This window comes from Metopolophium dirhodum, chromosome 8 (genome assembly GCF_019925205.1).
Source record: "Metopolophium dirhodum isolate CAU chromosome 8, ASM1992520v1, whole genome shotgun sequence".
NCBI lineage: Eukaryota > Metazoa > Arthropoda > Insecta > Hemiptera > Aphididae > Metopolophium > Metopolophium dirhodum.
In genome coordinates, this window is record NC_083567.1 from 26968498 (window position 1) to 26984342 (window position 15845).

At 30.6% G+C, this 15845-nt stretch overlaps 1 protein-coding gene across 3 annotated transcripts in view; it reads right to left on the minus strand.

The window, feature by feature from the left end:
- Positions 1-15845, minus strand: part of LOC132950792 (carbonic anhydrase-related protein 10) — a 108417-nt gene that overhangs the window by 58967 nt on the left and 33605 nt on the right. For all 3 annotated transcript variants that reach the window (XM_061022356.1, XM_061022353.1, XM_061022354.1), the window contains exons 4-5: positions 5144-5280; positions 4290-4481 (exon numbers count right to left, since the gene is read on the minus strand). In XM_061022356.1, coding sequence (XP_060878339.1) covers positions 4290-4481; positions 5144-5280 — 329 coding nt within the window. The remainder of the gene's footprint in view (positions 1-4289; positions 4482-5143; positions 5281-15845) is intronic.

Sequence of the window (15845 nt, forward strand, 5' to 3'; positions counted from 1 at the left end):
TAAACATTTTTTTAGTTGTATAGGATCGAAACACCTCACCTCCCCCGTTTACAATGATCTTTAAAATGTTAGCCTCCTGAAATTTGAATTGATTTTCGCCTATGCTTAGATGGACTTCAAAATATATGGTCATGGAGTGAACAATAGTAAATGTTCAATATTAATACTTAATCTTCATCATTGAAATAATAGGAGCTTATTTTTCAGAAAATTATATTTAAGAACAAAAAAGTTTGGAGGTGTTTTTAGTGCACTTTGCCTTACAATTGTATTAAATGCGATTCGATTTACTTTAGCATGCACATATTATATTATTATTACGGGCGTATATGGGGTATATCATAGTGAAATAGCATATTATGTTTATTTTACCCAAACTCGTCATTATTTTGAAAATTGGATTCCCCAATATGTTTTCTCATGTAGCTTTTATATTGTTCAGATTTTACGGTATACGGAAACAACATTCCACACGGTGGTAATGCGTTCCACATAGAAATTGAATTTATACTAGTTCCGGCACGAGTATTGGAAAATTATTCAAATGTGAGAGAATATTCGACGAAGGGAGAAACGCGTTTGAACGATTATGTACGTAAACAGATCTATACACACATTTGACGAATTTCCGTGCAAAATTACATTCAGGAAGTGAAAATCCAACGGACGATCTATCATTACACCATTCCTATATACGCGGTCGTGACATCTAATAACATCGAGGCACTTGTGATTTTGAAATACTACAAAATTATAACTCAACAACTCCATGACTAATAAAATAGCGCCATTTCGAAAGCAACAGATCCAGCTAAACTATTGGAATTCGTAGTGAAGGGGTCGGATTAAACAATAACGGGGTTGGTATAATATATTATTATTATAATTTGTATATTATTTACGTGTCTGGGGTAAGACATAGGTTATACGCTTTTTATATCGAAACCTAGAATAAACTTTTGAAACGGGACTGTGATATCTGCAATGATATATAATTATATAATTATGTAGACACCATGAAAATCGAGTCTCGGACAAATATTATCAAACTGACACGGATCAATAAATTGGTATGGATTAAGACAGTATTATGTAAGAAATAATCGTGTAAATAATGAATTTAAGAAAAAAAATCCAACTAATTTATCTATACAAATGAATTATAATATCATTACCTAATTCTAGATTATAATCTATACATATAAAATCAATATACCACTTAGTCACTGATCGCTGTAACTTAATAACGACGCAATGTATGAACTTGAAATTTGGAATAGAGGTTCTTTTCATATTTTCACCGTGCAATAAGAAGGGATTTGCCAAAATTCGCATTTTAAAGAGGTGCTCAAACAGGGACATTGAAGTTTAGATTTGAAATTTTATTTTTATTTATTAATAGTTCCCATTGGTAACAGTCAACAGAAGAAATTATTTGTGTTTATTTATTATCGGTTGACATTGGTTTTTTGGGCAGATCAAGTACAATCTTGCATCAAATCGAATTATTGAAAATTGCCTACCAGGATGGCTGAGTTGCACTTACTGCAGGCTGCAGCTTGTTACACCTAAAAATAGTTGAACAATCATAATTTTTTTAAGATTTGCGTTTTTTTCGGGTAATGAAGTGCTATAAAAATTAATTTAGTATTAATACCGCTAGAAACATTTCAATACGTTTTCATTAACCGGTTTTGTATTAATCCGGTATTCACTTGCCGATCACATTAAACGATAAAATTTAAATAAAAAATTATACATATCATCGTCCGAAAACAAAATAAACAATCGATCACGGGTGAAGCTGTGACGAGTCGGCTAGTATTATATAATATAAATCAAACTTTTTTTTTGGAACCCAAAATGAAAATATGCTATAATAAATTAATAATACTAGGTAGTGAATGACTAAAAAATGTTACAGAATATTTTGGTGAAATTTGGGGAATCTAAGATGTACATTTCACCTATGCAAGACACAGAAACTTTAACTTTCAGGTTTTAAATTAATGAGTTGGTATTTCTATTTTACGTTCATAAATAAGAACTCGAGTTTTTCCTGTTGATTTAAAAAATAATATGGGAAGTTTCTAAAGAAATTAGAATAAATGGTAAATAATATTAATTGTGTTTAGTAAATTTAATTAATAGATTAAAAATTATAATAGTACATAACCTATATCTAAAATTGTATATTTTAAACACTATATAACCAAGTGTATTTAAAATTAAAAAAAAATTGAATATGCAGTCTTTTCATTGAGTCTTTTTTTTCTATTTTTCTTTGGATTTGTTTTCCGTTCACCGTTAGTAATGTTGGTATATCAATCATCATTACTTTTACTAGAAATAGTAAAGTATAAAAATGTGGCGCATGGTGGTAGATGCTAGTAGGTACATAATATTATATGATAAATACGCAGCGAATTTGTTTGTATAATATACTCAACTTTTAATAAGCATCCGATGTAATAAAATTTAAACGGAAAATTGTAGAAACCTATTCACACTATAATATATTTTGTTTATCTAGACAAGTTTTATACCTAGAGTTAATAAATTATCAACACACGGTGTCCTTTTTTAATTATATATATACCTATATATAATATATTATGTGCGTTCGTTATTTGAATTTTCTTTACCCTTTTTTTGTGGAGTGGAATAACTTTTTCACACCAAACAACTTCCATGAACTTTTGAAATTACACAGACTTTTATCGAAAGATACAAATTATCGTGTTCAACATTGGAGGCAATATATAGAGAGAAAATCGTAGAACATTTAATGTTTTTTTTTCTTTGTTTTTTCGTTTAACCAATTAATTCGATTTTGAAATAATACAAAATAAACGGTTGTTTTCGAGTACCTAGTAATAATTAATGTATTAGTTAATTTAGAAAAATACCCAAAGACCGTATACATAAACCTAGTACATCTACTCGGATTCACCCTATCGGATTCGACGTGATTCCATGAGACACATTTCAAAAATAATAAAACGAATAAAACGATAACTTTTCAAAAGTGAACAACATAAAAGAAATGTATTATTATGTAGCGAAAATTCAAATATGTAATATAAACTAGTTGACGTCAATCAAACACTATATTGACGATTATCTCAGATTAAGTTATAATACTTAAGTTATAAAATCAATTCATTATATCGGAGCTTTATTTTGACGACATAAAAAAAATGAATAACAATAAGGAGAAGAATTAGAAATAAAGACACATGCAGGTGACAAATGGATTAGCCTTACTCAAAACTCTGAAGGTTGTTACTTAAGCATAGCAAATCCAGAGTCTCATAATAATATTATAATATAGGGACTTCAGGATTCTGCATGTACGGTGTGTGTACCGTTGACTGAACAAAGTGATTTCTTTAGGTGGTGTTAATTGTCACGCGATAACTACACAACGGGTAATTATAAATCACGGTGTAAGTGTCTCACAGTTTGATAAATACATAATATAAAAAAAGCTCCTCGACACGTTATGAAAAATGTATGAATCGTTTATAACAAGTAAACAGAAAAATGTATAAGATGCATCAAACACGTCTTGTTGTATGATATTTTGTTTCATTCCCACCAATTAAAATAATTAATTGAGCCTGGAAAATATTGTCTTTTTGTGCAATCAAATATTTGATTAATATAATCATAATAATAAAAATAAATTGCCATTCGTTTGATGAATACGGAATTATTTTTTTATTATTATGTATATTATACAGAGTAGCAGTTGTGTAGTATCTATTTCGTATGCTCCTAGCGAGCGAGGAAAGTCATAAAAATAAATACACTGTATCATATGAATATTTACAACGAGTGCTTAAAATATTGCAGTGAAAGTAGTTTCAATTTTACCAACAAGTTTCAAAACCATTGTAAGTCGGTACATATACCCACAGGCTACAACACGTGTATAAATGCAAAATGTTTCAAAATATTATAAATTATAGGTAAATTGAAAAATTTTCCTCAGTGGTAATATTAATATTTATTTGTCTCGATAAAGAATTCTTTCGAGTTCTATTATTCTAATTCTAACTAATTTTTTTTCTTTCAATAATAGATATTTTGAAACATGCAACTTTTGCTAATTTAATCACATTTTCCCTTCAAAGATAATTTTTCACCAAAAAAAAAATAAAGCACGTATATCATTGCAATACAAAAATCAACTTCATTCTGCCTGTGATATACAATCACAAGTTAGTTTATGTATTGTTACGCCACGGTATATTCGAAGAAAATATAGTAACATAAATACTTACTTCAGCCGGAAACGAGTAACCCTGGATTTTATGTTCGGACCCGAGATTGTTATCGGTGCCGAAGTGTATGTAGAACTCTTGGAATTGATAGCGATAAGTCAAAGGACCTTCGGTGATGTTCAAAACGTATTTCGACTCTTTATCCACTCTGAACACCAAAGACTGTCCAGTGTTTTCGATTGTTCCACTGACCTGTATTACGTCAAACAGATTTATTATAAGGCGAATAACGAACCTAATTATTCAAATAAAATAAAATCAGAAAAATGAAAATTGTTTGACTAAATCTTTTTACATATTTCATAAGCGCATCCCACCCCTACCATAATATGTTATGATTTTTGAAAAATTAATTTTGAAATATAATAATGCCTGTTGTTATCAGTAGATATATTATTTATTTATACACGTGTGTGTATGTGTGTGTGTATTACGTGGGTAGGAAAAAAAGTGCCAAAGAGAACAAAATTAATATAGTCGGCTGAGTTATCAAGACGTTATATTATACTTTGACATATTGCTTTCCGTTTCAAAATCCATTTTTCATAAAAAAAAAAAAATAAAATAATAATAATACGCGTAGGTATATCGTATACATCATAAGCCATATTATATCTATATGGTTGTAAAGTATATAATATATATATGAAATGTGTACATCTTGAAAATCCTGATTCCAGACAGATTTTATTATTTTTCCGTCAATCCTTACATAATATTCAGGAATATATATTTATATATAAAAATAACTCTGCTGAATACGATATTGCTGTTAAATTTAGCGCGGTAGCTACAAAAACACGACGGCTGAACAAAATAATATATATATTATATACATATGCATTTACTCTCACTTTGTCTTTATCGATGTGAAGATTTTTCAAAAATGGATCGAACAGCAGTTTATCCGGATCAATGTCGATCGGAGATTGTCGTTTGCCAATCGAGCATAACTTCCACAGCGGGTTCAATACGCCCCAATATTTTGGCCCTGAAATAATACATTATTTATAAGTATACACAGACTATATTCGATATAAATGTGGTATTCTATATAGTGACACCCCGTACAGCTAAGGGTAGTCCACCTCAAAATTAATTATACGACTATACAATATCAGATTATAGTTTCCGACGTTTTAAGTGTAACTTGTAAGTTTGCGCGAGTATAATATATAGTATCTTGTTTCATAATCGTAATTGCACATTCATATAGACATATAGTAACATAATTACATTTTTTAAATCATTTGATAATTTATATTTAAAAATATACTGTATATATTATTAAGTTTAAATACTTTTGTATTATATTATTTTACAAAATATTTTACGCTTTGTATACTTTGTATTATGTATAATATGTACCTAATATCTAGTTGTTATAAAAACGAATACTAAACTTTAGCTCAGTTGACACCCCTGCAACCACAACCAACTCACCAACAACTATTCTATTACGTTGTTTCAGAACTGTACTTGTATTCTTAAGAGCATCAGTGTTTTTAAATCTAAAATCTACAGACTTGGTAAACATTTTATTAACTAACAACGTTAAACAAAATATTAGTATAAAATGGACTGTACTTTTAATATTTCAGGTAATTTATCAAAATAATAATAATATAAATATATAATAAAGTAAGACTGATTGTTTTGTTTTAAATATTTACGAAAAAAAATCACATTAATTTTCATAAAATAATTTATATAATATACTCTTATAATATTGTATACTATGTAGGTAAGTAAAATGAAAAAAAAATGCTATACTCGCGTCTCTTAACTTCCACCGAAAACCCATTTCCGTGTCAGTGAAACAAAAGCTTAACATAGTTATTTTGAAATTACGCGTCAACATTAATTCACGTTTATTTATATTGTTCTCCTTTGTGTAAAGTCTAATATGACGAAACATGATCTACTGTTCATTAAAGTTCATTGGTGATACTCTCAATATAATATTAAATAAGCAATACGATATTACTCAAAGAAATTTCAGTCATTATTCACACAATAGTTTCCTCTAATAATAATACGATAGAATTTTTTTCTAAAATAAAACAAAAGTTAATAGATTGTATAAACCAATTTTATCTAATATTTCAATTAATATTGAACATCCACGGTATAAAATTATTATTTATTATCACTACTTGTTACTAGATATTTAATGATAACTAAGTTTGTTTAAACGTGGGCAAACACCAATTATTATAGGAGACATGAATAATACTAGTAAAACTTCAATCGAGAAAGATTGAATTTTATAAAAAATTATTATTTAAAAAATGTATTACAATATTTATAAATGATGGTTACGTTGTCTTGAAGTTTGGAACTTGAGTAGAAAAGCCACCCAGTAATCAGTATCAATCCTCGTGCATTTAAACCTCACTAAGTAAAATGAATACGTTTATTTTCGATTTGGGGTGGATGTATGAATTTGTGGTTTTTAGTTTTTACAATGATGTGTGTGTGTGTTTTTATGACGTGTGTCTAAAGACAATTTTTATAAAAGAAAAATATGTTCAACTTGGAAAGTGCAATTTTTTAGTAGAAATACGTTGCTATTTTTGGGTCATAAAAATAAGTAAAATATCTACATTTCGTAGTACTTTTAAAAATAATTAGGATACGCAAAATACTGCTTGCAATGGCCATTATAGAATTAAAAGAACCATATGTATGTTAATAGATTTATTGAAGCAATGCATTAATAAATCCAGTGACCATAGTATAACCAAACATGTGACTTTGATTCGTCATTATATTTTTATTAGTTATCTTCTAAATAATTAATTAATTAATGGTTTATAGAACCATTATAGTATAAGTAAAAAAAATCAGTTTCAGAACGTTTAGACTACCTATTATGTCACTGCTCTTACACTTCTACCACGTAAATTAATAATAACGTATTCGTTGACAATCACAATTTTACAATACTGTACATTTCGTATTGGAGTTTTTACTATTTTACTAAGTAAATAAACTCTTTATTGTAAAAATAACAGACAGTTTGACTGCAATTGTAGTTTAAATCCCTAAGTTAATAATTATATTTCGATGGCCTTATGACTTATGAGCGACCATTTTCTCATCATAAATAATGTGCCACAAGCAATTATATGCCTGATCAAAACTAAAGTCGTTTTATTTTAAGTACAATTATTTTTTTTTTTCAATGGTTTTCACTTCAAGTTATAAACGCGTTCAGCACTAAATGTGTTTACGAAAATTGTTTTATAGCTAATATAAAGAGAAATGGTAATAACAACTTTGCGAATAAAATGAAAACTCTGAGTATTACACAAAATAAATTAAATACAGTTGGCGCTGGACTGTTACAATTTAAATAATAAATGATCATCGGTTATGTTCTGTCTAAAAATATTGTATAAAAATTAAAAACTTATCTATTCGTAATTATATATCAAGACAACGTTTAAGAAAAAAAAAATTTATACCTACTTTACAAATTTTTCATTTTTTTGCTTTTCTTCGATCATTAATTATACTTTTAATTTCATACTCGTGAAATAATATTTTCCTGAGTACTTCGATAGTTTGTTACAATATAAAAATCAAATTTCAAACGAGTTTTCGATTTATAAGTATTTTAATTGTAAAGCTTATATGAGCGGTATTATAGTGGTCCAACATTGTGTAGAGTACCTCAGTGATATATTGGCCATCTATCAAATATTTTTTTTTTTCAAAAATGACATAAAAATATGTAAAAAAAATACTTTTAAAAGAGTAAACATTTTTGAAAAATTAAGTGTAGACACTTAAACATAATATCCTTTGTTTATTTGTTTAGTAATACACCTTCTGGTAAAGGAGGACGACAATGTCCAACGTTAAAAAACTGTATACCGACCGCGGGCATTTATAGAACCACATGAATAAGATGACGATAATAATAATAATAATAAAATGTTGTACGCGAGGGCAATCTGACGATTCGGAAAAATCTTGAGTTTGATCGTCGGTGCACTATCAGTGCTGCAGTAAATCGCCGTGCGGTCGTGAACGTGACGTACGACGAACCCTCGGCACCGTGAAATTGAATTGGTCCGTTTGTGTATAATCTATACACATATACTTAAATATATCACACACGTACACACACACACACACACACCAGCTCGTCACGTCAAACCTATCCGCGTCCGCTTGCAGCACGCTGGCGTCGGCGATGCGACTATATATATATATACACGCGTGTAACCCACCTGCTCTCCCACCTGCGTCTCCTACAGTTTCGTCGTGCTCTCTCGCACCCACCGTCTCGAACCCCACTCACACGACTTGCATAAATATATTATAATATGTTCAAATACAGCAGCCGTTCGTTCGAAGGGTTAAACGCATATAATAATACAGAGTGCGTGTTCCGGACGCGGGCTCGTGACGACCTTCCGATTCACAGCGTGCCGCCGAAGACTGACTTCCAAGCCCACCGGCCCGATTGAATCACAGTCACCGGTACACCCCCCGTGCCACGATAACCGTTGCGCCACGTTACGAGTTTACGACTAACACAATATAGTAATATATCGACGCACGGAGTCAGTAGGGGGTGCAGACTGTATCAGTTTTTGTTTTCTATTATGGTCATTTTATTCGCTGTTGTTTAGCGACCTCGACTTCTTGCGGTGACCCGGAAACGTCGTCTTTGGTTACCGTGGTGTAGATGGTAAACTGTCGAATCTTTTACAATTATGACTGACGATAAGACTTTTACGTATACTATACAATATAAAAGCTAAACACCAATACCATGAAATTCAACCCTTACCACTATTTCTTTTTTCCTTTAATCATAATATTATTATGCTTATTCTAATTCTGATTTTTGACATTCTTAAGTATATTATACTTAAATATAATACCTTATTTTCAATTACTTTGATTGTTTTACACCATTTAACGAGTTACCCGTGGTGAAACAAAGATATTTTTTCAAACAAAAACCACCCGTTATTACTTGTTATGATTGTAATTTATTAAACTGATGATTCTTATCAATATATTTGTCGCGTCTATAAATTAAAATCTTTACGGTTATTTTCCAAGTACTTCAACTTTACGTAAGTACCAAAGGTAATAATTCATGATAACAGTTTTAGAAAATATAAGGGCTATGATAATTAGAAAATTATAATATGTAAACATTGTTTGAATATAAGAAGTACTTGACTAAATATTACATATATTGTATATGCTATGTAAAATCATTATTAATTACTATTATCCTTAGTACACAAAGTTTAATAACTCAGAAACTACTCGTTCAAATTCGATTTAGATAGATCAAAAATTACAAACAGAAAATACGTGATTACCATATATCAACAGAATAAAAAAAGCATTTGAAAAATGAAAACATTGTATCGTCACAGGACACTCCTTTGACAGTAAACAAAGTCTAAGTATTTGATAATAACATAATCCTTAAAGGTATTTAAAACTTCCATACTATAAATGCATTAAACGGATAAAAAAACGAGGTTAGAACTTGATTAATAATATTTGGTAAATAATCTTTTATTTATATTATATATAATTATATATATAATAGCTGAATATCCCAGTTTCACCCGTTTATAGTTTTTTTTGTGATAGATCATATATAATATAGTATTTACGCTAGTATAATAATATAATATGTGTATCTTAGTTTGAGTGTATCTCATTTTTAGTGTACTGCAGTTCTGCACGGGAAAATCGACGTCAGGATACCTGGCTTTGTGAAACAATTCGACATGAATGGGCAACACCCAGGCGCAAATTGGATTAAGATTGATATATTTTTTAACATTGTTTCAACTAAACAATCACTCTCTCAACTTTTCTGACATCTCTAAAAACAATCTCTGAGATTTTCGTCAAATTCAATTGAGTAGTTTTTGAGTATAATAAGCTACACACATACATTTGTTTTCAAGTTTATTTATTCATAACCATAAGCATGACAATTTCTTGCATGATTGTATCTGATCTGCCGAGTAATCAATGGCAACCATTTATATACAAAACAAAAATAACAATACTAATTTCTACTATTACTATTACAATACACAACCAATGGCAACCATTTACAAACAAAAAAAAGTTTCGATTTCCACCTCGAATCTCAATTTTCCTGTTTGACCACCTCTTTAAAATGCGAATATTGGGAAATCCTTTCTTATTGCACATAATCTAGATCATTAGGGGAACCACTATTCCAAATGTCAAATTCGTACGTTTTGTAGTTATTGAGATGTTGCGATGAATGAGTGAGCGAGTGGTATTTGGCTTATATATATAGATTAAACGTAAATGTATGTATGTGTGTATTTAACTCCCCTTTGAAGTTCTGTGTAAGCCCTACCGTGGTGGGTGAAATTGTTTAGACTTGAAAGGTATACGAATACCAAGAACGAGGGTGTGTGAAAATTATTTTTGTTTCTTTGGACCAAATGTTAAGTCTACGTCACTGTGTCCACGCACGTATCTGGTTAAAATGTCTTCGAATTCGACTGATATAATACGGTAAAATTGTATTAAAAGGGTTTATTTGGGAAACGGTGGAGTGGATAACGATGATGGACACATGCTACGCAATGTGAATCGTTCTGGTACGAACGATTCGAAACGATCTTTGTACGTCGAAATGTATGTGAATCGACCATTTGGAAATTATTATTACTATGTACTGTGGTTGGTATGCAGCAGATTTGTTTGATATTCAAACAGACGGTCTATATTATTGCGTTATACTATGTCTGAGTTCGTACCGTATTCAAAAACTAAACGAATATTCTACAATATAACGTCGGCTTAAAAACACAATTGAACGTTAAAATGTTGAGTGACCCCTACGCCAAATTCCAGACGAGAAAAGTATACAAACGATGATATAAACTTGAATAGAAGACAATATCACAGCAGCTGCTACCAGCATAAACACTAATTTACGGTGTTCATTAATTTGGAATAGGTATTAATTAGGGAGCAAAAATTTAAAATTAAATACACTTTTAATGCTGTTTCATTTTTTTGATATACTTACAACAAATTAATAAATTAACTTAAAATAAAGCCCACAAAATACTTTTGCAAAATTTCATAGGTACGCTCGTGTTATATACTTATTATCATATCATTATTTAAACAGTGATTTATCAATACAATTTAACGATTTACGGGGAAAACGTGTAGCAAATCAATTCTACAATGAATTACATTTAAAAATTTACGATATTTTTTTTTATTATTATTTATTATTAAGCCACAACAACAAAGATTATTGGCTGATGTTAAATTTAATTTACGATATTATTGTTGTCCATGTTGTGTCGTGTTCTGTTTATTTGATACGTATAGTTAACAAAACGTTAGCTACAAGTTTAAGTGAACATATTCAACTCGACTTATTGTCTCCACAGAGTTGTGTAATCCGGTTGAATTTGTTTAGAACAATCATTTTTAATTAAAATGTTTATATTTGAATATAAATAAAAAGGTAGTAATATATAAAGTAATAATAATAGTAAGTACTGTCAATGTAATAAGACAGATATTGAATTTATTTCAAATTAAAACAATGTTGTCGAATGTTGACCCTCTTGTACATATTAACTACAATAATATTACCTATATACTATATTACGTACTAAGACAGTGTGTTAGGAAAAAACAAAATTTGTCACACGATTCTCGGGTATAGAGCTAACCGTAGAGCTAGTATAACATAAATTGTACTATAAAATACGATTTTTAGAACATCTGAAAATAACACTACGAGTCACTCGATTTTTGACTGTAACCGTGCAAAACGCAATAAGTGCGAAGAGACACGTCATCACAACGAAACTTACTGTGATTATCATTGACTGCAAAGTACTAACTACATTTTGTATATAATTGCGTGTTGCCAAGTAGTGCTAACCATGCTAAAAATGATGATATATGTATACGTAGGTACGGACGTTCGGTAGTTGGTACGTCGGTACATATCCCGTATTACCGTATACCGCAAACCGAGTATGCACGACTACTCTGTTACAAATAAATCTGTTGTCGGAGCTAGCTGATAATATTATTTCTACAATTGATGTAGAGTTTTAAGCCGGGTTCACACTCCACTATGTCGTGTGATTTCGTATATTTATGTTTGTACCAAAATGCAATACCAATGATATGAATATTGTACCTGATGATAACATAATATTATTTTATTTTAGTTATCACTTTTCCGCACATAAATGTAACCACACGGGGAAAAGTTGAATATATTCAATTATGCGGTATCGTTTGTTAACTGTGGTAACCTTGATTATTTCACACGTCACGGTGTAGTGTGAACCCGGCTTTACTGTAAAATGACGGACATAATGTACAGACGAAATCGAGCTAAATGGACTTAAGATCGGCGTCACGTTAACCATCATCACCGTTTTTGGCCGCGATTCTTTGCGTTACGTAAATTATATTATAATATGGTTCGACGAGCGATGAAACCGTTTAAAATTTCAAATAACAAAAACGACAAAATACTGGCGATCTGATGTGATAAGTGCATTAAAAATATATAAATAAAAAATAATGTCAAGCCGAAACATTTATGTTGTCAGAATGTTACGTTTTGGTTTTTTTTCCATTATTATTTTATTTTATTCTGAACATTATCCACCCGGTGGAACATTATAACGACCGTTCTCCCGTAACTCGTTATAAAAGCTGCCACCGTGGAATTTCGTATAGTGAATATTGCTCAGAAAATATTTGTATTTACGATGTATACATCCCGACGCGTTTCGACTTATATGGCTCGAAGAATAACAATATAATGCGGCGGTTATTTTGTTTATATACTTTTTTATATATTCTTCCGCCGAGGCGAGTAAAACGCGTTTGGTCCGGTTTGAAAAAATCATATTGAAAAGACTCGACCACACCGCACCAATTGTTAATTTTATACGGCAAAATTATGAAATTGTTATTTTTATAACATTCAGTAATTTTTTACTCTTATACCATATTATATTAGTGCAGTAACGTACAAGTGCAAAATTATTTTATAACAATTAAAAAAAAAAAAAAACATAGTTATGTGGCAGGTATAGATTTAGTGGGCTGGTAGTAGGCATAGAGCGCTAATTGTAGAGACGCTTCAGTCCATAGTTGTACCAAATATACAACATGGCGTGGCTACAACAGTACACACAATTTGGCGAAATACTAGAGCGTGATAGAAATTTACGGTAACGTAGCAAAAATCTAGGAAAAATATATTTAAAATTTAAATACAGAATAACTTCATTTAATATACGAAGTGGTAACAATGCACCGTATTTGTAGTCTCTCCGTCAGTCAATAAACAAAACAAATAAGTATTTAATATTCATATTACATATATTATTATATTATAGATAGGTACATGTATTACGACTTAACCATGATTTAACGTAGATTTATCAAACATAATACCTATACTCCATTATGCACCACGCGCATTTGTGTCGTTATACCTACATCTATGCAAATATAAAGTAAATTTTTAAAAAAAATCGTCGTAAAGACGTATGAAATATTTAAACTGTCGATAATATCCTTACAAGGAGCCCGTGAATAATAAATATGTACAAGTGATTCATGTAATCATGTGCATCCTACCTTTACGAGTAGCCCGGTGCGTAATTCTTGTGAAACGTGCGGCGCGTTTCGTCTGGCGTTTAGGACTCGTTTCGCCGATATTTCTTTAAATTGCACAACATTATATTATTATCTATACCTACACACTTGCAGGCGGCCACGGAAAACTTGTCTAAGATCTTCGTGAAGGTCGTCGAAACGGTCACGGATAAAATTAACTTAATGGCCATTCGAATGTACCATTCGAGTTGTCCGCGAGTATACCGTATACAATAACGTGGACGGTGTTCATCGCAAGCCGACTTGGCCGTGCTCACCAGTTACTGCAGCTGCAAGTTTATAGAACCTCGGTATAATGTGGAATTCACTGTTGGACAGAAAGTTCGTGGGTAAAATCCAACGAGGTTCTAAACTCCCACAATCCAACCACGGTATGCACGGTCGATGTTACCGCCGACAATATTATTATTATTGCAGTTTACGGTATACTCAAGGCATGCTAGAATCCGCAATATTTTCCGTTGGTATTTTTGTCTTATCAAGTGGTTGACGCCTTTGATCCCGCCATCGTCTGATACCAACCGTTTTGACGATTATTCTTTGGTTTTCGTATCCACGAACGAGTATGTGTACTGGATGCGATTTATTTAGTAGTTGTAAACACGCATCATCTCGAAAAATATTAACATTATTTAAAATATTTTCTTATTACCTATACAGTCATTTTATGTCATAACAAAACAATATATTATATTTTTTAAACAACTCTTTTTTTAAAAATTCGTATTTGACTATAAGGTTGTGATGAAAATTGCATCGGTGAAACTAGTCTTCGTCTTCACCGGACTGACGTGTTGGTCATTTACCCAGGATTACGTGCCGGGTAGCACAGCAATGTAGTATTTTATAAACCATAAAATAAAGTCACCTATATAACTCATAATCATTTATTCACATGTACTTTGTATAAGAGGCGTACTTCGACCGTTGTTTAGAATTTATTTCATACTATTAATGTACAGCCTGCAGGTTCGGAAAATTTTAAAAAAAACTTTATAATATTATAATAGTGACGTATGACGATTTTAATAAAACACTAGTAAAACATGAATATCGTCAATTATTATCATGGAACACCAGCATACAACACTAGCTATTTTAACCTAACAAGTAACAGCATTTTGGATTAGGCAGTTATTTAAAAATTAGAATTTATTGTAATTCGATATTATATAATATACAATGGGTGGATGTTGTAAATCCAAGGAATACTTTGGTAAAATAATCACGTTAAGATATTACTGTACTATAAGTCTATAGGATATTATCTGATTTATGGCGTAGCCGATCCTAAAGTTGACGGTATTTTGATGAACATCAAAGGATGTTTGGGTATGGTTGTTTCGCAAGTGTGCGAATAATCCCACTGCGTCAAGTACTATATATTACAATATATTTTATGTTCTATGTAAAACCATTATAATTAAGGACTATTATCCTTCGAATATATTGTTTAATAATTAAAAACAACATTTTCTGAATTTTAAATTATTATACTTCAAATTTTTTTATAAAATTGTCTGTTTGAAAATTGACAGTACAAAAAGCGGTTCTCATTAGAAAATAAGATGTGTTGTAGGTATCTTTATATGTCACTCCTTATGTGGCATAAAAATCTAAGTATTTGAAAATTAGTTTTAATATACAGGTACTAAGCATGGTCATTATTAGAACAGCTAAATTTAGATGTATTGATTAATAGAAGAATCCAGGTTAACTGTTCCTATCTAAACTGGTTATAGTAGGAATTTGGGTGCTCTGGAACTATTAGCTAGGGTCAATTTTGAGGTCCCTAGTACAAACTTACGAAAATTCTCTCCATTTTATGTTCTTGTGTGTGCCACT